Source organism: Lacerta agilis, chromosome 6, assembly GCF_009819535.1.
Source record: "Lacerta agilis isolate rLacAgi1 chromosome 6, rLacAgi1.pri, whole genome shotgun sequence".
NCBI lineage: Eukaryota > Metazoa > Chordata > Lepidosauria > Squamata > Lacertidae > Lacerta > Lacerta agilis.
The window spans coordinates 48533327-48557153 of NC_046317.1; the positions used below are offsets into that span (position 1 = coordinate 48533327).

Here is a 23827-nt window from a genome sequence, read left to right on the forward strand (position 1 = left end):
TTTTTAACGTAGTCACCTCCTGCCCAATTTTATTAATTTCTTCTCTGTTCTTTTTTACATTTTCCTCAATTTGACCAATTGATTTTTCTAAAATCTGGGTAGAGGTTTTAATATCAGCCTTAATATCCACTTGGAGTTTTTCAATTGCAGAGTTAACTGTGGTATTCACTGATGCACCAATAGTGTTCACCGATTCTTGTGTTTGCTTCAACCCATCGGTGACACTTTTCAAACCTGCTGCAATTTCTGCCACACTTGCAACCAATTTTTCCATTTGTTCCTGCAGGGTTAAGGAAACAGAGCCTTTCCTTTTTTCAGAGCCAGTTCCTTTAGATCTAAGTTCCATTCCCTGTGGGCTCTGTAACTGTAATCTCAAGGTCACTCCAGTTGCTGTAGTGACAATCTCAGACATTCACAGCAGAAGACCAACAGTCCCAAAAGTAAACACCAGGTGGCCTGCAGCTAGCTTCTGAGAACAAAGAGGCTGCTGAGCCAGGAATCCACAACAGTCCAGTAATCCAACTTTTAGGCAAGAGTTCAGATTTTTCAAAAGTTATAAGTTCCTTAAAGCCAAGAAGAGTCTATTTTAAATAGCCCAAGTCAGTATCTGTTTCTCACTTGCAATGTAACCACCAAGTCTATAAAATAGCTTGTATCTGGCTGCAAAAGAGTCAAAGTATCTCCACTGGTAAACAGTCACTGTAACACTGGAACACCAACAAAGAAAAAATGGCAACAATATATCCCAGCCCGCTACTGACCCGGAATCCTAATCCAGAGGGTGAGGGGCTTCTTCTTTTGCCATATCAACTGTTTTTAGATCTTTAAACAAACTTTAAACAACTTTTAGATCACTTTTAAAAAGTTTGGCAGAGTTCGCAAAACTTTCCCGTTAGCCGCGGCTTTGATCTTTTAGCGCTACCAAGCTCGCGCAAACAGTTCAAAGGGAACAGGCTTCCTTTTAAAGTTTCCTCTGCAAGCAGTGCTCTTTAAACTTGTAGAATAATCCAATATTTTAACTTACAGAGTTTCTTTGGAAGATTCTGTGTAGGAAGTGCCGGGTGCTCAAGTCTGGCGGGGTCGCTGCTTTGATCCTCCGCAGGCAGTCGCTTCTTCAGTCCCGTGCTGGGGCTCCGCTCACCCGATTCTCCCCCTTACGAGGGTAAATCAGGAGCGGAGACAGCACGTCTGGGACCCACGAAGCCGTCGGTCCACGGGACGCTCTTCCCGTGGCTTTAAGGGACCCGTGGCGCAGGCACGGAGATCCCTATCGCCTAACGGAGGACGGAGCCGTCGGACTCCCGTCCGCCATTGACTCGGCACCTAACCGGAAGTCATCAGGATGGTTCCCCATCCCTGGCCTGGACACCACCCCCTTGATCTTTGCCTGCTTGCACTGAAGGACTAGACACCACTTTCAGCACAATGGCATTTGTGGCAACTGTGTCATATGCAGCTGAGTAAACAGCTCCTGTTTACTTACACTCCCAGGCCTCAGCAGGTGGGCGTGAGCTACCTCTCACTCTGACACCCAGAAGTTACTATCACTATGAGCCAGCATCCAACATTTTCTGAGCTACTGTTATATTATGTTGACAGCAGCAGCAAAATCTTCCCAAAGCTCATAAACTTAAATGGGTGTTACGTCCTCCCTGCTACCCCCGCCCCACACACAGGGATTGGGACTGGACAGAGATATTCTGCTAACATCCCACCCCTTATTTTAGTTTTCCTCAGAAGAAAAAGCCAGGAAAAAGCCCTCCCAACATCCTTGCTGCCAAACTATATGCAACATGAATCAAGTTGCTTACTCTTGAGCGCAGCCCAATTGGAGTGGTTCAGAAACTTCCCCCGATGCAAATTACAGGAACTGGAGATGGGGATGGATCTGGATTGGGACCACCACTGAGGAGAAGGAGAAGCCCCCTGCCCGCCCCCCGCCCCTACACTGGGGTCCCAATCTGGATCATGGCCAACCCCACTCACTATTTCTGCAAGGGAAAATTCTGCGCTCAAAATATGTGATTAATGATATATGTAGTTTGGCCTTCCGTCTCCCAGGGACTGTTCAAGCTGCCTTATCAGAGCTACCGTGTCCCCATAGGCTCCCTTCCTTCACAGCCTCCACCCTTTACCTTGCTTGCAGTCCTTGCCTCCGAAACCCAGGGGACATTCGCAGCTGAAGGTGTTCCACTGGTTGACACACGTGCCACCGTTGTGGCAAGTGTTGCTGTCACAGACGTTCTTCTTGGCTGAACAGCCTAGAGGAGAAAAGTGAGACAGCATTGGAAAGGATAAAGGCAACAGAAGATGCTCCAGGGGTTAGGAATGGAGTGTCAAGGAAGGCAAGAGAGGAGGCAACTGATGAGAGTAATCAGGGACAGGACTGAAGCCCTTTTACAAAGACTCATCACTACACTACAACACACACACACACACACACACACACAAATGGTACACCCAGCAATATTTTTAAAACAGTACTGCACTTTTCTTGCCACTTTTGTATCCCTTGTATCAATTGCATCCATCCACTGGATATAGCATAAGTGTGTGAGAGAGGGGGTGGGGTGGGGAGAGATCCCCAGAAACTTCACCACAAAACCTTCAGTTTCTGTGTCCCCAGATCTTAAACTCCCCATACCTGGCACCGTCCCGTTGTTGGCAATGAAGTCAGCCATGTCCACCTCTCGGTTATCAATCAGGAAGTCCCGAATACAGCCTACAAAGTGCCGGTTCCGTACTGGGAAGCTCTCGGGCAGGTCAGGAACGCCACCTAACAACAGTGGACCTGTCAGATCCAGGGACCTGGGAAGCCAAGACAGGAGTAACTCAGGAGGTCAAGCTCAACAGAGGGAATGGCAGATTGAGATACATCTTCTGACCCAAGTAAAAAATAATAATCATGGCTGGCACCACTGTGGTCTTTCAGGTCGAGTGATTGACATCATCAGAGCTATAGGTACCTGGATATGCCAGGACCTTTGAAGAGTCCCACATTGGGGTAGCAAACAGCTGAGCTTTTAACTTGTGGACTTGTCTCTGTCTGTGTAAAGTTGTAGTAGCAGAAGGTAGCTGGTGAAGACTGAGATGTCCAATAGCTCAACAGTGAAAAACAGTGCTGCCCAGAATCCAGTCGTACCTGGGAACTCGAACACCTTGCGAGTCAAATGTTTTGGCTCCTGAACACCACAAACCCAGAAGTGAGTGTTCTGGTTTGCGAACGTTCTTTGGAACCCGAACATCTGACGCGGGTTCCGAGGGACCTTCATGCAGCCAATCGGAAACTGCACCTTGGTTTCTGAATGTTTTGGGAGTCAAACGGACTTCTGGAATGGATCCCGTTTGACTTCTGAGGTACGACTGTACAGCAATTCTTTGACCCTGGAGATCAGAGTGGTGAACCTTTTTGGCTCCAGGGCCAGGATCCTTATCAAGATCAGCCTCTAGGGCAAAATGTATCAGCTGGGCAGGACCACTCATCAGTCAATACCACATTGCTGACTAGCCTTCGTTAGTCTCCCCATCCTTCACTTTTAGTCCCCAATCTTCAATCTCCACTCATCAGCTGAAAGGTCATTAAGTGCAGAGGCCAAACTTCCCCAATTGCTCTACTGAGACCTCCAACTGCAGGCTGAAGGTGGAATGTGAAAGCTAGAACAGGTGAATGCTATCCCACGGGGCATGATCTTAATGGGAATTTCCCCAGTGAACAATAAGCACAGTGGAGCCAGCCTGGCTCTAGCTATGTCTGCTCATTCTTCATTTCTCCAGGCTCATTAGTTGTGTTTATAGCGCACATAAAATTCTTACTTCTTGGTGCCTGACTGTGTCCCTTGAGCTGAGCAAGAATAGTTTCCCAGCATGGAACCAAACTTCAAGGCCACGGAAGTGTCACAGTCATCCACTGTCACCACAGCTACCTTCTGGTCAGAGGGCCCCTGAGGAACTCCAGACATCCCCACGATAGGCTGTAGAGAAAAAGCAGAATCCTGATGCAGCCAAGTAATGGCTATAGCAGCACAATCAAAGGGCAAGCCAGGAAGAGCAAGGTATTGTCTAGACAAGTGTTGTGGGACTATAACTCCCATCATCTATTGGCTGTGCTGGCTGGGGCTGATGGGAGCTGGACTCCAGCAACGTCTGGAGGGCCACAGGTTCCCCATCTCTAGTCTAAGAGATGCCAGAGCAGGTAAAAGCTCTCTCTTGAACTAAACGTAGGAGGAGAGGAAGCTGCCTTAGACCAAGGCAGGCCAATGGAAAAGCAGCCATGCTGGCAGCAGTTCTGGAAGGATCTCCAAGGAGCTGAATGTCTGGGGGCAGACACTTGCAAAGCCCTCCACACATCTGGGATGCTGAGCACTCAACAAGCGAGTGGAATTCTTCCCCTTGCAGTTTCACCTCATGTTTATGTGCGAAGCAGTGATTCTAACATAGCATATTAAAATCATTGTTTCACATGTCAACATGCCGTAAAACTTCACAGGGCAAAATTCCACCCTATTATCACCCGGCATTTAACAGTCGTAGGGAGAGAACCGGGGGCCAGAATTTGCTCTAGATTAATGAATCTACCATAAAAGACGGTTCTCTGTGTGTATGCTCCCCTGAGGAGAGCTGAACAATCTGATCTATAGGTATAGATCCAGGACACCAAATACAGTGTCCCATATTGATTTAGCAGCAGACAATGCCCAGCTGCTTCCAATAAGTATCTCTCAGCAGCAAGAAGGATGAAAAGGCTCACTGGGGGAAAAAAAGGGGAGACCTGAAATTCTTGTGATGCCTAATTCTGCCACAGAACACACAGAAACACACACGTGATCCCTGTTTTAAAAAGCACTATGTAATCACAACACAAAGGAGAGGAATTATCTTGCAAAAGACTACAGAGGTGTGATTGACCTTTGATCTTAGGCAGTGCCTGTATCTGTACCAGTGCATTTTAAATGCACCACTTCCTTTTCTTGTATATTGTTCTTACGGTTCCTAAGCAGTTTGCATATATGTAATGTTTGTGCATGCACGCGCACACACACACATTTAGTGCACACCTACTTCGCTCTCCCACGTGAAGTAGGTCATTTAATGCATTCTGAGGGCAGTGTTGTTTTAACTTACACCAAATGCATAGGCAACCAGAGTCAGGTTCTTTTTTTATCAGTTTATTGACCTACTGAATAGTTTGACCATAGTTCTAACTTTCATAATGTTACAATTTCCCAGCCCCACTGAAAAGATTAAGGAAATAAATACAGCAGAAAATGTACACCACATCATATTAGTTATAGCAAGGCAGGAGTTGGGGAACATGTGCCCCAATGGACATTGTTGGACTGCAACTCCTAGTAGCCCCTTGTCAGAGTATCCAATGATCAGGGATGATGGGAGTTGTAGTCCAACAGCATCTGGAGGACCACAGGTTCCCCAAGCATTGCCGGAAAGAGTCCCTAAAGCAATTAACAGCATTAGATTTTACAGATTCCCACAGAGCTGCCAATGTGCAGAGAGCGTTGTACAGATGACATGTTCATCCTTATTGACTTAACGTATTTTGCTAAGCGAGGAACAAAGTGCAAATATCTTTCCATAGCTTCTCCCCTTTTATAAGCAAAAATTGAGCAAGGGGAAAACTGGAGGAGATTCCACCATAAATTTTGGAAAGTTGTTTGTCTGATTGCTGTGAGTTTTGACACTTCTTAAGATATCGTAAACAACTTTTGCATGATGGTCGCCGATATCAAGGAGCAGGTTTCTGTCTATGTTTGGATACAACGGGACACCATTTTGAATCAAGGTAGTGGTAGACTGAACCTTTCAAAACTGCACTGGTTTTAACCACAGAGTGCAAAACGGCATCGATTTCTTGATTTCATAGAATTCCCAAGCCATATCACGGAAGAGACTGCTAGTGTGAAATAAGCAAGCATGTGCAAAATCAGGCGAGAAAGTAATCAAAGCTTAAGAGGGGTCTCTCTTGGGGGGGAGGGGGGACTGGTGAAGAGTGTGCACAAGCAGATGAAAAAATATGTTCCACTGGAGATTATATCTGTGCGCAGGTGCCTATTAAAGGATAATCCCAAAATTAACCCCACATTTGGCCACACGTTGTTCCCTTTTGTGATTTTCCTACTGCTGTCTCTTTTCCATTTCGTCAGGCACAAAAGGTATATGAGTGCTTATTTAAATAAGCACATCTATGTTCCACTGGCTTTTCATTGGTGGCGGTGGTTGGAATATTTATTTGCGGGGAGATTCTTTAAATAACCTCTGTGAATTTTGAGGAACTCTCTACGAAGATAACTGCATGTTACTCTGGCCAGCAAGTGACAGAGAGTGTGAGCTTCTGTCCTGGACCTCTTTTGTGTTTGCCCACTGGGCTAGCGTTCAGCCTAAGCCCCCCAACCCCACGCCTGGCAGGACAAAATCACAGGTCATTGGTGACTCTCTCTTTTTTTGCATGCGGGGCTGGACCTTGGAATCTCCAGAGCAATTCAAAGGCTGTGGCAAGGAAACATGACAGCTCCAAACAAAAGGAAATGCAGCTGGGGGAGAAGGAGGGGAGGGTGTGGCCATGGCAACAGGTCACAGCACAGCACCAAGGGACTGGCAGGCAGCCCAAGCCTTCCCTCAGCTTTTGTGCCACTCCTTCCTCAGAACATGTAAAACAAATGGGATTGGGGGAGGCAGGGCGGGAGAAAACAGCTCAAAACACAGCCCTTGCCTCAGCACCAGGATCAGCCAGGAAAGTTCCCCAGAGCTGGAATACTTTTCATGTTACTGCCTGGTACTTGGTACAGGATGAGTGGCCTGGGCAAGGATTAAGGCCTCTCTTTTGCACAAAAACTGCAAGCGCCAGGCATAATACAGTGGAACCTCGTTGAGCGTCTCAGAAGCCAAACAATTTGGAACCCGAACGCGGAAAACCCAGAAGTAATTGCTTTCGTTTTCAAACACGCCTCGGAAGTCGAACGGCTTCTGAGGCGTGTATTTCATTTCCCCCATTGACTTTGCAGCCAGCCCCATTGATCCCCGGTTTTTGAACATTTCGGAAGTCGAATGGTCTTAGGGAACGAATTACGTTCGAAAACCGAGGTTCCACTGTACCACACATGAACGGCACCTATAATGTCTATTTTGTGCTCAGAAACAAGATCCCAAGTATGACAAGTATTGTTTCCCTACACCCCCCCCCACATCTATTTTCCTGGAGGCTTTTTTTTTTTTTTTACGTGCAACAAAGAACCAGATGAGAAGCTATTTACAAGCCTGGAATAAGTTTGTGCCAGAAATGGCTTGAAATCTAAGGACTTACAAGTCTTGGAAATGAACTTCCCCCTTCTAGCCAGACAGCCAGTTTCATAGCAGAGTGACATGTCCTCAGGTAAACTCACCACCAAAGAAGTCACAAGACACACCCTTTTTCTTTTTTCTTTGAAGCCAAGCAGGACAGAGAAATGCTGCTCTTAGGATCTCTCCAAAACTATTCTTCTTTTTATTGAGCATTCATCGTTATTTGTGCCCATAATATAACCAAGAAAGTTATATGCAATCAAGCCTTCAATACCCCTTGTGCATTCAAAAGTTTGTGGGGTGTCATACTGCTTCGCTCACAATAGGTGCATGCCCCGTAAAATCCTGTAAGTTTTCATTGCTATAGTGCAACAGAGCCCTTCCGGATGCCAATGATGTGGTAACATTGCAGAAGCACTGTAGAACGACTTATGAAGTGTGGACGATCCAGTATAAACCACCCACTAATGCACTATTTTTGCATCAATGACATGTTACAGAGTATACCCACACCCACAAAACAAGCCCACAGAAACACCAGCCTGGAAGAAGCCTTACTTCCCATCACTACTAGTAATCAGAGCGCAGCTCAGCCCCCAGGAAAATTCAACAACACGAAGTTAATGTTGAAGATCCAGGATTGCAGAAGGGCAGCATTGCACTTGTTTGTGTGAACCACCACTGCACAAAGCTCATGCTGGGCTGGGTGAAACAGGGCAAACTGCAAGATGAATCAATGGAATCGCGTGGAACTTTAGCTGGGGATAAAAACTGGTTTCAAATATCGGTTCATCTCCCCTACTCCCACTGGGCAGCTAGAGGCCAAATGAAACGTGACTTTAAATGTGTGTGTGTTTTTGCATTGTCTTATGCATTTTGCATAAGGTAACGATGTGGAGCTTAACCCTTCTCCGCATGCTTAGATCCTGATAAATACTCTCCATCTTTGGGAAGAGCTAAGTGGAGTTTTCCACCTAATGCAAAATAACAGCACTGGAAGAACTGGCGATTTTCATCAGGATCAAGGCAGGAGTCGGGGGGGGGGAGAGCTAAACTCTCCCTCCCTGCCTGCGACAGTCCTAATCCTGTTCAAGTCCCACTGCTGTGGCTATTTGCATTTTAAAGCACCATGCCCATTAAATGCATTTAACGTCACATTTAATTTAGAGAAATGCTCCTGTTCACCAGGGCCATCCTTCGCCGTGCCCCCGGGTCCAGGCTGCTGCAGCAACTCCTTCCAGTGCCCAAACAGATCCCACATTACACAGCCCTGCTTAGAGAGACTCCACACCCCATCTCAAGGCACATGCCTGTCATGGAACCACAGCTGCAATGTCTGCTACATCTGTACCTTGCCCTTCTGTACTCTCAGGTTAGCATCAATGGTGGAGAATGAACCTTTGGGTTGAGAAATTCACAGCTGAGTGGACATTTGGACCTGGATTTCCCCATTGCAAGCCCAATATTATTAGCCGTTGTGTTGGGCAGCACTTCTGACCACAGTGCAGCCAATGGGCTTGGCTGCCTCCCCCTCATTCTTTCTGTTTCTCACTCCAACAATGCAGCCCCAGCTCGAATCATCCCCATGCCAGTTCCTGGTGAATCTCATGGCTATCCTGCTTTTGAAGGGCAGGATGTGAATCGTTCTGCTTCCGCTCACCACCCCCAAACCCACCGTGTCTTTCCACCACAGGGGCCTCTGCAACTTTTACCTCCCACGTACATGTACTCAATTCCATCCAGCTGGCTGCATGGAATGAGAGGTGCTAGAACGCCTGGGAATTCCCCAAAGTGGGAACAAGGGAACTGAGCTGGCCTCAGGCAAACAATGTGCTCCCCTACCATCGTTTAATGGGGACAGTTGGTGGAAGGAGCACACTGCTCCTCTTCAGTGAAGAAGCAGCCCATTTGTGGAAAGAAAGACCTCACTTCCCAGGCTCCTGCAGTTCAGCAGAGGAGGCGAGGCACCCTCAGGGGCTAGGCAGGCCCTCACATGCCTCACCAGGGATTCACATTGGTTTTTATGTGCTGCACTTATTTCTCCAATACGAACAACAGAGAGGGAACGAAACCAAGAGACTGTTTGCCTTACCTAGAACCTAAAGGGGCATAAACAGCAGTGGAGCATTTGGGGATGGGCAGAGCAGGGAGGAAGCCCACTGCGACAGCACAAAACCCAGCCACTGCTTCAAGGGCACACTCAGGCCCTCGTGTGCCAGAACCCATCGGAGGAGAGGGGTGGCAATGCTGCCACCGCCTCTCCTCCTCTCTGTCCCTGCCTGACTCGGTAATGGAGCTGCGGGTGGTTGGTGGCGTTGGGCTGTCACTCATATGCCAGAACCATATTGTAAATCGCCCTGCGATCCTTGGAGAAAGGGTGGTCTAGAATTTAAATAAATAGGCCCATTAACTTCAATGGGTGTGTTTTGAGTAAAACTTAGCTGAATTCCACCCCAGCTCTTAATTACTAGGATAGCCTCTGTTCGGCAGGGAAAGGAAGTCTATGGGAATATTTCGGCAAATGAAATCGGGTGAGAGCTAGCATGGGTGCGACTTGGAGGAAACACAGTGCTGTGGCATGGTGGTGCCACATCTTCCCCCTTGCCCTGGAGTTCCAGCTCAGGATCCTGCCCTCCAGGCCAACAAATTGGGCACAGCATTTCAGCTCGCTTTCCTCCGATTCTGTTGCGATCGTTAACTCATTCTTCCTTGGCACGCTATGCACGTGCAAGCTATGCGAGAGGCCTGAAACCCACATTTGTCCCTAGGTTGCTTGTGGGGCGCCTACCCCTTGTAAGCAGCAGGACAGAGAGCTCTGGGGTCAGGAGCTGTCTATGTGCAGCACTGGCTGCAGGCACTGGGAATCTGGCTCCCCGCCACATGAGATGGCAGGAGGTAAATTGTCTGCTGGCACAGAGGCAGTGTGCCTGGGTGAAGCTGCTGCAGGCAATCCAGCTCATCGGTACTGACGCCAGTCTCCAGGAACATTCCCAGGAGTGGGAAGGCCAACACCCCGTCCCAACTAAAGGGCTGTCAAGCGGGAGCATGCAGCCGGACTCCCCTGCACTTCTGCAGGGGGCTCCAGCCTGGCTGCTCAGGGATTCACACCCCCAGCACAGGGCTCTCTATCTCTCCCCCACTCATTAACTCCCTCTAATTAGTGGGGGGCAGGATTTGGCAACTTGAAGGAGCAGGTGACTAATTGTGCAGCCTCACATTTATCATCTGTCTAACACAGGGGTGGGGAACCTTTTGGGCCTAGCGGGCCAGATCCTTATCTGTCCCCACCCCACGGTGAGTGATTGGCAGATGGGTCGTCCAGCCCACCTGTCAAAGTCCCCAGCGCAGTGCTTTCCAAGCCCTGAGTGCCAGGTGCTTGGGAACTGTAGCTCTTGGGAACCATAGTGGGGGTGGGGGCTTTGCCAGTCATATGCTCTGCAAAGCATCAAGGACAGGGCTGGTAAAGCTGATTTCTGCAAGGATTGGCTGCACGAAAGGGTTCTTGATAGGCAACTTAACCATGTCACCAATCCAGCAGGCCTGAACTCACCATCCCCCAGCAGCTGGGCAGTGACTTCAAACTGGCTTTCTGAGGAAATCAGATGCATAATCAAGTTCCTCACAGGCCAACCCAGCTGCATCTCTGCCTGCTTCACATTCTGTCACAAGGTTGTCAGGTGTGGGGCCAGTGGGTGTGGTAGGTAGAGGGACCTGAGCCAGGCCAAATTTGGCTTGCATTCCTGTGGTTCCCCACCTCTGTGTGAAACACGGTGCTGGTGCTAAATGTGTTAAGCTCTAGTTACCTGATTCCCTAGTGTGTACATCCAGTTCCTGTGCAGCACAGCCTTGTGTGGTCATTACTGCATACATTAAAGAAGGACACTGGTACAGAACCCAAAATTTTAATCATGTGGTAACCAGATGACCCATTCAAGGTCTGATTGGCTTGACAGAGTTCTCGGGGAAGGAGTGGAGGACTGGGGCCCTGTTTGCGTCCCAGGAAGGTGAGACCTCACCATCCTTCTATGTACAACTCTGGTTAAGTTTCTCTGCCCAGGAGACAATGACAAACCCAGCAGTACTGCGCTTTGGTGCCTATGAAGTGATTCCTTACATCAAGTGGGGCTGCTGGTGGTCTAGGCTAGCTGTTCAGAGAACTGACTGTGGATCCAGGCCGGGGGCTCTTTGTCAGGCTAAGCTCCTTCAGAGTTTGGAAGGGGGGGAAATGGAAGGGGGGAAACCAAATGAGCCATAATTCCCACCCCCACCCCCCCGGGAACGGAAGACTAGGCAAGCACACAAGGGCACAGCAAGTGGGCACGGCAGGGAAGGGCTTCTCGTGAGAGGCTGCCTGGCAATTTCTGGCCACCGCCTTGTTCCCCACCTCCAAATCGGTGAGACAGCAACACCTGACCCCTGTGCCGTTCCAGTCCCCTGGGCTGCCCCAAGCTTATTAACTGAAGCAAGCAGCTGCTTTGCGACAATTGCACCAGCTGCTCACTTCCTCCTGCCCCCTGTCAGCAGCCTCCTCATTAGAAACTAGCTTCTTGGGACTTCATCATGCTGGGACCATCAACCCCTCCATCCTCCTCCCCACCCCACACAAAAGTCCCTGCGCTGAGGGCACTATGAATGCTAATGGCAGGAATCTTCTCGAGCCCAAAGGAGCCAGGAACTGGTGACAGCAAACCCGTTATCAAAAGCTCCTGCTGGTCTTTGAATATTTCATGGCCCCTTAAGCCACCCTCACCCTATAAAGCAGGGAAGGTCTCCTACTGCAGGAAACAACAGAAATCACCCCTCTCTCTAGACATAGGGTGCCAGTGGGGAAAGCTGGCAGGAATCCTCTACCGGCTGTTATGGGCTGGTGCTGACAACGTCGCCATCTGCCCTGTTGTTCAGGGCAAACTGAATCCACTGCTAAGTCACGTCATCAGTCGCGGCTGGTAGGGCAGATGGCAAGGAGGCCAACAGTAGGGGGAGCCAGAGGCAGCTCATTCTGGTTTTATCCCCTGCTGAGTTTTAAAAGAGCAATAGTGGGATTAAAGAGGAGGAAGGGGACAGGAAGTGACACACCCCGGACTGGCTGTGAGATATAAAGCAGGCTAGCAGAGGCTGGCGGGGGCCAGAATAAGGTTACTACTGAAGTGCCCCATTTGACCCAATGGACCCATTTGACCCAATGGTTTAAACCACAGAGCCTAGGGCTTGTCAATCAGAAGGCTGGCGGTTCAAATCCCCGCGACGGGGTGAGCTCCCATTGCTCAGTCCCAGCTCCTGCCAACCTAGCAGTTTGAAAGCACGTCAAACTGCAAGTACTGTAGATAAATAGGTAGGGAGCCGCTTTGCCGGCCAGGGCAGCAAACGCAAGGGCTCCCTAGCGCGCGCACCCAAGCGGCGCTGCGCCGAGTTTTAAGGCTGCAGAGCGCTAACAGCAGCACAGACGCTGTGCTGCTGTTGGCGCGTTGCAGCCTTTTAAAAGTTTTCGCGCCACCGGCGCCGATCACAGGGGCTGCCCCCAGAGTGTCACCCCCCAGGGCAGTACCCGGGGTGGAACGCCCCCTTGCTCCGCTCCTGGCTACCACTCTGGCGGGAAGGTTAACGGCGTTTCCGTGCGCTGCTCTGGTTCGCCAGAAGCGGCTTAGTCATGCTGGCTACATGACCCGGAAGTTGTACGCCGGCTCCCTCGGTCAGTAAAGTGAGATGAGCAGCACAACCCCAGAGTCGTCCGCGACTGGACCTAATGGCCAGGGGTCCTTTACCTTTACCTTTACCACTGCATTACACCTCTCCCTATACAATATTACAAAAGTACAGACCTGGCTGTCTGTGCCTTCAGTGAAAACTCTTCTCCGTACCCCTGGGCCCATATCCCTTTGGCTACTGTAATACTTAGCACTGTGCTGAAACGTTTCTCCCAGTTTCTCATAAGCTTTCTTCCCCTGCAAAACAGGATTCAGTTTTTTCTTCCTCTTTCTCGGGACACTTTAGAATGCATAGTTTTGGTGGGTACAGGGCTGGATTTACCCTATCACTGCGAGGTGGGTGATGTGCCTGTTTTAGCTCCATTAAACATTTCTCCAGCATTTCCCAGCCTCTTGGGCTGCCTGCACTTTCTAATCTGAAAAAGCCCTGAGGGAAAAGTCACCTCTTCCCCTGAGTTGGAGAGGCTAACCACCAAGAGCCTGAGATTGGCATATTTGCTTGTTTTGTTTTTAAGGGAAGTTCTTCCAGGTAGCTTTCAAAAACATTTCCATGCCAATTTCTTTAAACTTGAAAAAGATGAACAGATGTCATCAACAGGCAGCTTCCCCATGTTCCTGTGGCTGCTAGGAAGTCCAGCTGAGGATATTATGGCAGTTTCAGGAAGCATAGGTACCCAAGAAGGCTGCAGAGTGCAGTTCATCAAAGAGAGGATTTGTAGAATGAAAAAGAAAGAACACTCACACACATCCATGGGCCACCTTGAAAACAAGAAGTGTTTAAAAACACACACAAAACCACCACCTGCATATTTTGCCGACATTTTCCCTCCCCTGTGATAATTTTCAAGTGCAATTTATTTTCTCCTTCACTGCTGAAAAAACAGTAAAAAAAGAAGCAGAATACATTTTTGGCACAACACTAGGAATCATCTCACTGGCGTTCCATTGTCTCACCTTTTCCCACTCACATCCATCCAGACCTTTGCTGCCAAAAATATTCACCTCTGTTGCTGCTCTGACCATGTGACTTCCACCTTTAAATCCCTACCTTGGCTTCCTGCCTACTCTCAGATCCCTCACAAGCTTCTGGTACCGAGACCCTGCCCCTCCATCCTCTCTCTGCGCTTATTTTCCAGCACATCCATTCCTGTGACTTTTGCTTGATCAGCTCCACTACCCTAGTCACCATCCAAAGGTCCCGTGAACCTTAAAATGACTCTGCCCATTTCCCCTTGTTGTCCCCGGAACTGCTTCTTGGAATGCCTCCATGAAATCATCTCCCTCCTCAAACCTCACCTTTTTCAGGAAGCCGTTGGATCATTTCCCTAGTCCAGGCATGGGGACCCTTTGGCCCTCCAGATGTAGCTGAACTACAACTCCCATCATTCCTGGCCATTGGCTACGCTTGCTAGGGCTGATGAGCATTGCAGTTTGGCAACACCTGCTCCCCATGCATTACACCTTATTGTAATAGTCAAAGTACATGGGCTTGAAATAATCACATATTCCTCTCTGCCTGCTCATGATTCCAGTGCCTGCCACATGCTTCCTCCAGTGCGCCCATGTTTAGCTGTAAGTGCCTTGGGGCAGGGACCTGTCAGACCTCTTCTCTGTAAAGCGCCATGTATGCAGGTGGCGCTGAATTAAAAGCGAGGGTGGAGATGAGCTGGGCACAGCACCAGCAGGCCTCTTCAGGATGAAAGAGTCTTATAATCATAGAATTGTAGAGTTGGAAGGAGGGTCCTACGAGGGTCCTCTAGTTCAACCGCCTGCAAATGCAGGAATCTTTTGCCCAATGTGGCGCTCGAACCCACAACCCTGAGATTAAGAGTCTCATGCTCTACCAACTGAGCTATCCAGTGAGACTTACCTTGTTGTAGTAGTGCAGGTGGACGGTGTGCCACTGCCCATCGCTCACGCCCCCAGGGATGAACGGGGCTACCGTGCTTGTTGACTCTCCTGAGGGAGAGATTAAAAACAACTCAGAGAGGGGGGAGAGACTCTTGAGAAGAGAATGCCTCTCCTTGCCACCATTTCCCATAAGGGCTCAGAAGGAGGAGCACCTAAGCTAACAGCGGCAGGTAAAATCCTGCAGCAGAGGTGGGGAAGAGATAGGAAGGCTTGGAGATAATGGGGCGAGAGGCAGAGGCTGATGGGTTAGGAAAACAAAACCTGGCAAGGGAATTTCAACACTGTTAGGACATAAGGTGGGATGAGCAGAAGCAGAAAAGCCAAGGGGGTTGGAAAGAAACCATACCTGCTGAGAAAGTCAGCTGAACTTGCTCCTGTACAATCTCCAGGGCGACGAAATCATGTCGCTCATTGAAGCGCCCGTTGTAGAGGAGCAGCCCATCCCGTTCCTTAGTGGCAAACCTGCCAAACAGAAGAGAATGGTGAGCCCCTGTACCCAGGATCCAGCATCTCAAAACTCCATCTCAAGACAAGGAAGTAGACGGAGAAGAGCTCAGGTGATTGATAGGAAAGCAACAAATATAATCCCTGTCTGGGCAGAATCTATAGGCCATGGGTGGAGAACCTTTTTGCATAGTGTCCCAGAAAAACTGGACCTTCCCCAAGAGTACAGCAGCACAAACACGTTTTTTTCCGGTGCACGGCACATCTTTTAGGCTCTGTGATCTCATGCGGAAGCACAAACGGGAAGATACACATCCCGGTTTTGGGACCCAACATTTTAGAGGATATGTTTTTGGCTCAGCAGGCCAGTTCCTTATTGGGAGCTAGCCTTGCAGGCCGAATTTGGCAAGTGGGTGGGGTTGCCTATCTGTCATTCACCTGACACCACAATGACATCAGGTGCCACCACACACACCCAATCCAGAAGGCTTCAGCTCTACCACACACCAGTGGATGGGCAGTAGAGCTAAGCAAGGCCTGCTTTCCCTTGTGAATGAACAATCAAGGCTCCCAATTGTGCGCTGGCAGCCACGTCTCTACCTGCCCCACAAGCTACATACGATGTAGTTTGGGGTAAATGGCCTTGTGGGTCAACTTGGAACCCCCAGTGGGCCAAGTTTAGCACACAGGCCAGGTGTCCTTCCACCCCTGGCACATGCCATCATCTAGCCTGTGATGACCTTCTGCATTCTACATAGGACTAACAGTCCAGTCTCTCTAAAATTAATGGATACAAATTTAACATCAGAAACTGCAAAAAAAAAAGAAACTAGTGGGGGAATTTTTCAACCTCCCAGGACACTCTGCAATTGTCTATATTTGAACAATTAATGTGTCTATATTTGAACAAAGGAACTTCAGAGGGAGACTGCAATGTGAAACTGCTGGATTACAATTCATCAAGAAGTTCAATGTTAGCAGTCATGGACTGAATCAGGACAATGGATTTTTATCACACTATTGACTTGTCAGTGGTAGGGTGTCTGTGCTAGCATCAAGTGCTTTGTCAATGGCCACTGTTAATCATGTAATGATCACTGTCTCAGTACTTTTTGTATTTCATTGCTTTTGACTTTTCTGTTTGCATTCTCAACCACCTCACCAACAACCATGCATGTATATTCAGGATAATACATACTGCATCTGATGAAGTCCCCATGAAAGTGTATGCCTTAATAAATCTGTTAGTCTTTAAGGTAACACAAGATTCTTTATGGATTGAGAGGGGGAGAGTTTAGGAAAGCAAAGACCTTTTGATTCCTTCAGACTCACTCACACACAGCACAGCTGTATATATGACATGCGGAACTGGATCCTGGGACCCTAAACTTTTATCTTTTGCATGCATTCACACACAGAGGCAGGTCATAGGCACCAAGCAGCTGGGAGCTCTCCCTGCATGTGTGCGTGCTGCTGTAAACAGACCTGTGTGTGACAAGCAATGGGTGGGATTTGCACATGGAATATCTGGTGAAGGAATCTGCCATGTGTGAAGTCATCCTGGCCCTGAGCTGTGTGTTGCTAGGTTGCCAATGATTTCCCCAAGCAAGTAAGCCTAGCCTAACAAAGGCATTCCTTTGTGATTAGGTGTGCGGCTCCCTCACACAAAGGAGCGCCCAAGTAGGCTGGCTCAACCATGATTCATCCTGGCACCCTTCCCCCTCCTCAACCCTCCATTCATTCCTTTTGGCTGCATGTGGCTCTGTGAGTAAACAGAGCCAGGGACAGAGAGCAAGGGGCTAAGTGTGGAGGCTGAGCATACAAAAGCAGTTCTTCCACCGTGCAGGCTCTATAGACCCATCAGGAAGATGCCCGTGCGGAATTTCAAATAGCCAGTGTTGTCAGATGATGGACGCTTGCACATAATTACAAGGACTCCATCAATGCCTCCCGAAACACAAACTCAAGACTCGCAAGTTGTAGCGCAGGGGTGGGCAGACTTTGGACTTGCAGGGTCTACTTTGTTCCCTCCCCCCTAGAACCTGAGTTCCACCAACCAAAACAATGGCTGGTGGAACACAGAACTAAGGAACAGGGCACCTCTGAGCACATGCTCAACTCAGAAATTTATTTTCAGTCCCAGCAGAGCTAAATTCAGTCCTGCGTTCCTTTAACTGAAAGACTACAACCTGACATACTGATTCTCTGCAGCCAGAGCTTCCTTTCCTTCTAGCTTCCTGCTATCCTTCCTGGTGTAGCGAAAGTAATGTAGTTGCTGGTATTGTGCTATATAGCTTCACGTCTTCAGGTCAGGAATGGAGAGCAATGGAAAAATGGAATAGAGCAGTGGTGGCCAACTTCCAAGAGACTGTGATCTACTCACAAAGTTAAAAACTGGCAGTGATCTACCCCCTTTTGGGGGGTTCAGGTCAAAGTTGTTGAGCCTTTTTTTAGGAAGGAAAGCCCTCTTTTGGGGGGTTCATGTAAAAGGTGTTGAGCTTCTTTAGGGAAGAGGAAAGTGACGCTGAGCTTTTTTTTTAGGAAGGAAAGCCCTATTTTTGGTGGTTCATGTCATTTTAGGGGTGTAGGGCAAAGATGTTGAGCTTTTTTTAGGGGAGCCAAAGTTTGTTAGCTTCTTTGGAGGGAGCCACTGATCTACCGGTGATCTACCACAGACGTCCAGTGATCTACCGGTAGATCACGATCTACCTGTTGTACATGCCTGGAATAGAGGAATTAAAAGGTCTTGATAAACAAGCCTGATCCCATTCATAGGTGCCACACAGCTCCATCCTCTTTCTGCTGCCAAATTGCTAAAGGGAAATTGTGTCATCTTCCCTCATATTTTGGGAACTCTGGTGCTTCCTGGAAAAGGGTCAGAAAGGGGCAACTAAAATGATGGAGCAGCTCCCCTAGGAGGAAAGGCAACAAGAAATGGATGTTTCCCTGGGCATTTGGGCAGCACGAATAATTAGATGTTGTTACTCAGTGGTTTTGTGTATTTTTATTGCTGTATTTTAGTCTTGTTCTTGAAATTGCTCTGGGACTTTTCGTTGTAGGAAGTGATTCACACATTCAATGAACCCTACCTAGCCTAGATGTATTTATTTATTTATTTTATAATTGTGCCATTTTTTTTCTTTTTCCTGAACACCATTTTTCAGGCAGACCTCACAAAGCAGTTTACATAAGTTTGTTACAGCAAAAGGCATAATCGTGGTTTTTTTTTTTTTTTTAGTTACTACAGTACGGAAAAGACAATTTGTTTGTTTGGAAAAAGCTGCCACAGTTTCTTTTCACTTCATCCAGGGCAAGATGGCGGCACACTTCAGATGCTCCTGTGGCAGCAGCTGTGAGGAAAGAGGGGCCACTGTGGGAGCAGGCCCAACCCAGCAAGCATCTTCTCATGTGCTTACCTTCATCTTGCCAATAATCTACATTTGAACTTAACTGAATTCGGTGCAAGTCAAGAAACTAGGTGGGGAATAAGAACACAAGAATAGAAAAAGTTTGGATTTGATATCCCGCTTTATCACTACCTGAAGGAGTCTCAAAGCGGCTAACATTCTCCTTTCCCTTCCTCCCCCACAACAAACACTCTGTGGGGTGAGTGGGGCTGAGAAAGTGTGACTAGCCCAAGGTCACCCAGCAGCTGTATGTGGAGGAGCAGAGACGCGAACCCGGTTCACCAGATTACGAGTCTACCACTCTTAACCACTACACCACACTGGCTCTCATAGCCTGCTGGATCAGACCAATGGCCCACCTAGTCCAGCATCCTGTTCTCACAGTGACAAGACTAGATGCCTGTGGGAAATCCGCAAGCAGGATTCAAGCACAAGCCCTCTCCCCTCCTGTGGTTTCCAGCATCTGGTATTTGGAAGCATTTTTGCCGCCAACTGTGTGAGGCAGAGCATGGCCACCGTGGCTAGCAGCCATTGACAGCCCTGTCGTCCATGAATTTGCCCAATTCTCTTTTGAAGCTATCAAAGTTGGTGTCATCACTACCTCCTGGGAGAGCAAGTTCCATACTTTAACTGTGTGACGAAGCACTTTCTTTTATCGGTCCCGAATCTTCTGACATTCAGTTTCATGGGATTTCCATGAGTTCTAATGTTATGAGAGAAGGAGAAAAACTTCCTTCTCTATCCACATTCTCTGTGCCATGAATAATTTCACAAATTTCTACCATGCCACTGCTTTTCTCTTAAATGATAGGACCATTGGCCACTGCTCCTTATCAGGGTTGCAAAGTTGTGCTTCTCTCCTGAGCATGGCAGGACTTCCCCTCCCTGGTGACTATACTCTGTGTTGCTCCTGTGGGCTGATTTCATTATAAGCTGTCAGCACTTGGCAGCTCTCCCTCCCCCCCTCCCCGTCCCCCATCACAGTAGTGTGACAAGTATGCAGAGCAAATCGGGGAGCTCCAACTAACCCTTGTCCAGGGACAAAGAGGCCTTGGCTGGCTGGCTCTTTTGTGCTTGGCTAACAATAGGGATGGAGCTGCAGGGATTATGGACTGGGCAAAGCCACGAAAAAGGAGGGAACGCTCTGTGTTACCATCAGCGTAGCCCAAGTGCATGCAGCCTGGATAATGCCCTTTGCCAAGAAACGTCCAATCTATGGAAAAAAAGAATGGGAAATGAGGCTTACCAATGATAAAACCTCTGCTGGGCTTCCCCCTAGAGGAGGTTCCTTTCTGGGTATTGTTAGCAGAGAGATGTTGACGAAGATAGGAGAGGAAAACACTGGGCAGTGACCGCTGTGTCCCTTGTTCCCAGCCTGCACTAGAGGTCTGGAAAAGTTCTAAAGTGACCAGGTGCTGGAAAGCGAGCAGTGGGATCCCCACAACCCCTAGCAGCAAATAAAAGATGTATGGCAGGCAGCTCCCCAGGTCAGCACTTTATCACAAAGCTACACAAATCCTGGGGAAAGTGGCTACCTTTTTACAGAGGCCAGACCTGCCCTTCACTGTCATGATGAGGCTGGCTGTGCAAACAGTTCCACAACTATGGGCAATATAACCATCTTCATGGTTCAGCTCTTGACACAGATACAGTTGTTTCACTGGTGCAGACAACTATCTCCTCCTGGCTTTTGTTAGATTGTCAAATTTACATTCTGTCGGAGGACGGGGAATGGCAACTAGGTGTGCAAATCCTTGTACAAGTTGGGCGGCGGATGTGGAGGGGAAGCAGGGGCTGCGTTGTATGCAGGAACGCACCTCTCAGTGTGGGGCAACCTGCTAGCATGATGCATAGACTCAATGGAATGAGCACGCTGATGTACAGTTGCGCACGCATTGCCATCCGCAGCTGCACATGCGCAACTACAGAATCGTCTGCTGTATGGTGTACACAACAACCCTCCTGGTGTTAAAAGTTTAAAAGACTTTTTAAAAATTCTAGCCAACTTTAAATGCATTTTAAAAACTTTTAATACAAGCCGCTGGAGTTTTGGACTGCTGCCTTTACCGTATTTTCACTGCCGCTGTTTTACTGATATAATTGATTTGTACTCTGGTGCACTTCATTTCGTGCCATACGCCACTTTGATAATCTTAGCAGAAAAGCAGCACAGAAATATGAAACTAAACAAAACTGAAAAAAGAGCAAGGCAATATAAAATGGAAACTGTGATACAGCCAGCCATAGGTCACATCAGTTTGTTGCAAGTGTTTCCACTGCAGGAGCAGGGGGACAGGAACCCCATGTGATCAACAGTTATTTGGGGAAAAAACAGGATCAAAGAAACTGTATGGACTTTTCACAAATATACAAAAGCATGGAAAGTCATAATGGAAAACTCTACATAAGTAAAGTGGCAGGTTTTGCACACCTTGTACCCAGAAGTATTCCAGACTATTATTGCTAGCTTCGTGTTTGAATTGGAACTTCAACCTGTTTCTTTTTAAATCTGCTCTCTGCATGAACAATGGAAAGAAACTTTTAATCTGAATCTCCATTGTTAAAGATGGTGGGAGGAATTCAACATAGAGCTAGAGCAATTGTTCTGTCACAGCACAAGCATTTCCACTTGCCAGAGAGAACAATCCATCCCTCTCCTTCCCCTGCACACTGTTCTTGAGTTCTCCTGACCCCCTACCAATGTCAGAGCTCCAACGGTGGTAAAGGCAAAAAGGGGGCAGACTGCAGGCATGTCAGGGTGGGATCAAGGGAAGGCAGGGGGGTCTCTGTTCTCTGCCCTATGGTATTCTGTAGGGTGCAGTGCCACAGGTAGAATTACCCCCAGGTGGTCCTACAGGTCTATACAGGGCCAAGTGGTTTTTCAAGGAACCTGGTCCTGGGTTGTTCAGGTCTTTATATGTTAAACATGATATGGAACAATAGTAGTTCATCAGCAGCCAGAGCAGTGAATCATAGAATCAGAGTTGGAAGAGACCACGAGGGCCATCCAGTCCAACCCCCTGCCAAGCAGGAAACACCATCAAAGCATTCCTGACAGATGGCTGTCAAGCCTCCGCTTAAAGACCTCCAAAGAAGGAGACTCCACCACACTCCTTGGCAGCAAATTCCACTGTCGAACAGCTCTTACTGTCAGGAAGTTCTTCCTAATGCTTAGGTGGAATCTTCTTTCTTGTAGTTTGAATCCATTGCCCCGTGTCCACTTCTCTGGAGCAGCAGAAAACAACCTTTCACCCTCCTCTATATGACATCCTTTTATATATTTGAACATGGCTATCATATCACCCCTTAACCTTCTCTTCTCCAGGCTAAACATACCCAGCTCCCTAAGCCGTTCCTCATAAGGCATCGTTTCCAGGCCTTTGACCATTTTGGTTGCCCTCCTCTAGACACGTTTGTTGGAACTGCTTAGTAGAACCCCAAAATTTACCAGTAAGAGCCAGACAAAGATGGATCTAGGACTGGCCCCCAAGCATGTGTCTGTTCCTTCAGAAGGAGTGCACTCCTCTCAAGAACCGATGAATTCCCCAACTCCTAGAACTGAGAACCACTCACCCACAGAGTCTCTGTCTTACTCTCATCCACCAATGCACCCAGGCACTGGTTCAAAAAAGTCACAGGCTCTCCTGCTTCAGAATCAAGAAGGAAGTAGAGCTGGATGTCAACAGCATCTTGATGTCACTATGCCTCAAATCGCCTAATGCTGCTCCCAGTGACTTCCTATGGAATAGGTTTGGTTCTTCGTTCAATGTAAGTAAGTTATTTGTTGTGTAATTATTTTGTAATCACTGGAATTATTTTTGCTTTATACTCTCTATAATATTGTACAATACAGCTTCCTCATCTTCTTTTTCCTCCCATTCTAATAAACAATTAGCACTAATTGCATATTAGCATGGGACGGGGGAAAGGAAAGAAGAAGGAGCAGCACCATACCATGTGTCACAGAAGCCACAAATAATTTGGCTGTAGGAGGTGATAATAACAATCAGGCGGAGGATATTCCATCTTTGTCTCTAGCAAAATAGAAAGATATTTTTCTTCCTGAGATTAAACCTCTGGAGCAAAGTACTAAGCAGAAATTAGAAGTTTCTGATTAAAAAAATAAATCAAAAGATCATGCGACCAATACTGAATCTAAAATAGATGCAACCAGTGCTTTTTTTCTAAAAAAAATGTTTAGGGGTTTGCTCATATTCCTACTCATATTGAAATACTGCCCCTCAATGAAACCAAACTTAGATTCACAAAATGTTTAGGGGTATGCGTCCCCCTGCATCCCCCCAGAAAAAAAAGCACTGGATGCAACAGAACAAGGCCAGCATCCAATATTGAAAAGAATCAGAATAGTGGGGGAGGTGTATCTTTAGGACAAAAATTTAAAGTTAAGAGTAAACCATTATTAAAATTTCTGAGCAAGGTGAAGAGTTGGAGAATAAGCACTGCAAGGATGATTCCTTTGTTGATTTTAATTACTTATTGGGTGGGATTTAATGTCACACCCCATAAACAAATGTGAGACACTTTCATATTGTTGCTCACAAGCTTTGGATTTGCATTCTGTCTACACTCTGGAGCTAGCTTATCTGAAAGCACATTCCAAGGTCAGTTTCAGTGAGGTCCACAGATAGTCTGAACACAAGCAGTGTACCTATAATAATAATAATAATAATAATAGCCTTGGTTACTATATTTCCCTGCTTACACAACAGAAGTCACGTAAGCAATGGCTACCTCACCCAAATCCTTGGGTTTTCAAAAAGATAGGAGGTGGAAGTATATAGGTGGGTAAGATATATATACATAGGTATATGTATATATATATATATATATATATATATATATATATATATATATATATGCGCCTCTCTTGCTTCTGGCTCTACCCACGTCACCTCCTGAGACGCTGAAGAGAAGCAAGAGCATGGAAGTGCACAAGGAGGCCTCTCTTCAGCCCCTGTCCAAGAGATGCCTTCATAAGGGTACAAACTGCAACTTTAAGGAAGAGCTGGATAGCTCAGTTGGTTAGCTGTGTGGTGCTGACAATGC

At 47.6% G+C, this 23827-nt stretch overlaps 1 protein-coding gene across 3 annotated transcripts in view; it reads right to left on the bottom strand.

Annotated features, from left to right (window-relative positions):
• The window catches only part of CELSR2 (cadherin EGF LAG seven-pass G-type receptor 2), a 116069-nt gene that overhangs the window by 34363 nt on the left and 57879 nt on the right, over nt 1-23827 (bottom strand). For all 3 annotated transcript variants that reach the window (XM_033152497.1, XM_033152494.1, XM_033152495.1), the window contains exons 4-8: nt 15256-15371; nt 14869-14957; nt 3814-3971; nt 2645-2808; nt 2136-2261 (exon numbers count right to left, since the gene is read on the bottom strand). In XM_033152497.1, coding sequence (XP_033008388.1) covers nt 2136-2261; nt 2645-2808; nt 3814-3971; nt 14869-14957; nt 15256-15371 — 653 coding nt within the window. The remainder of the gene's footprint in view (nt 1-2135; nt 2262-2644; nt 2809-3813; nt 3972-14868; nt 14958-15255; nt 15372-23827) is intronic.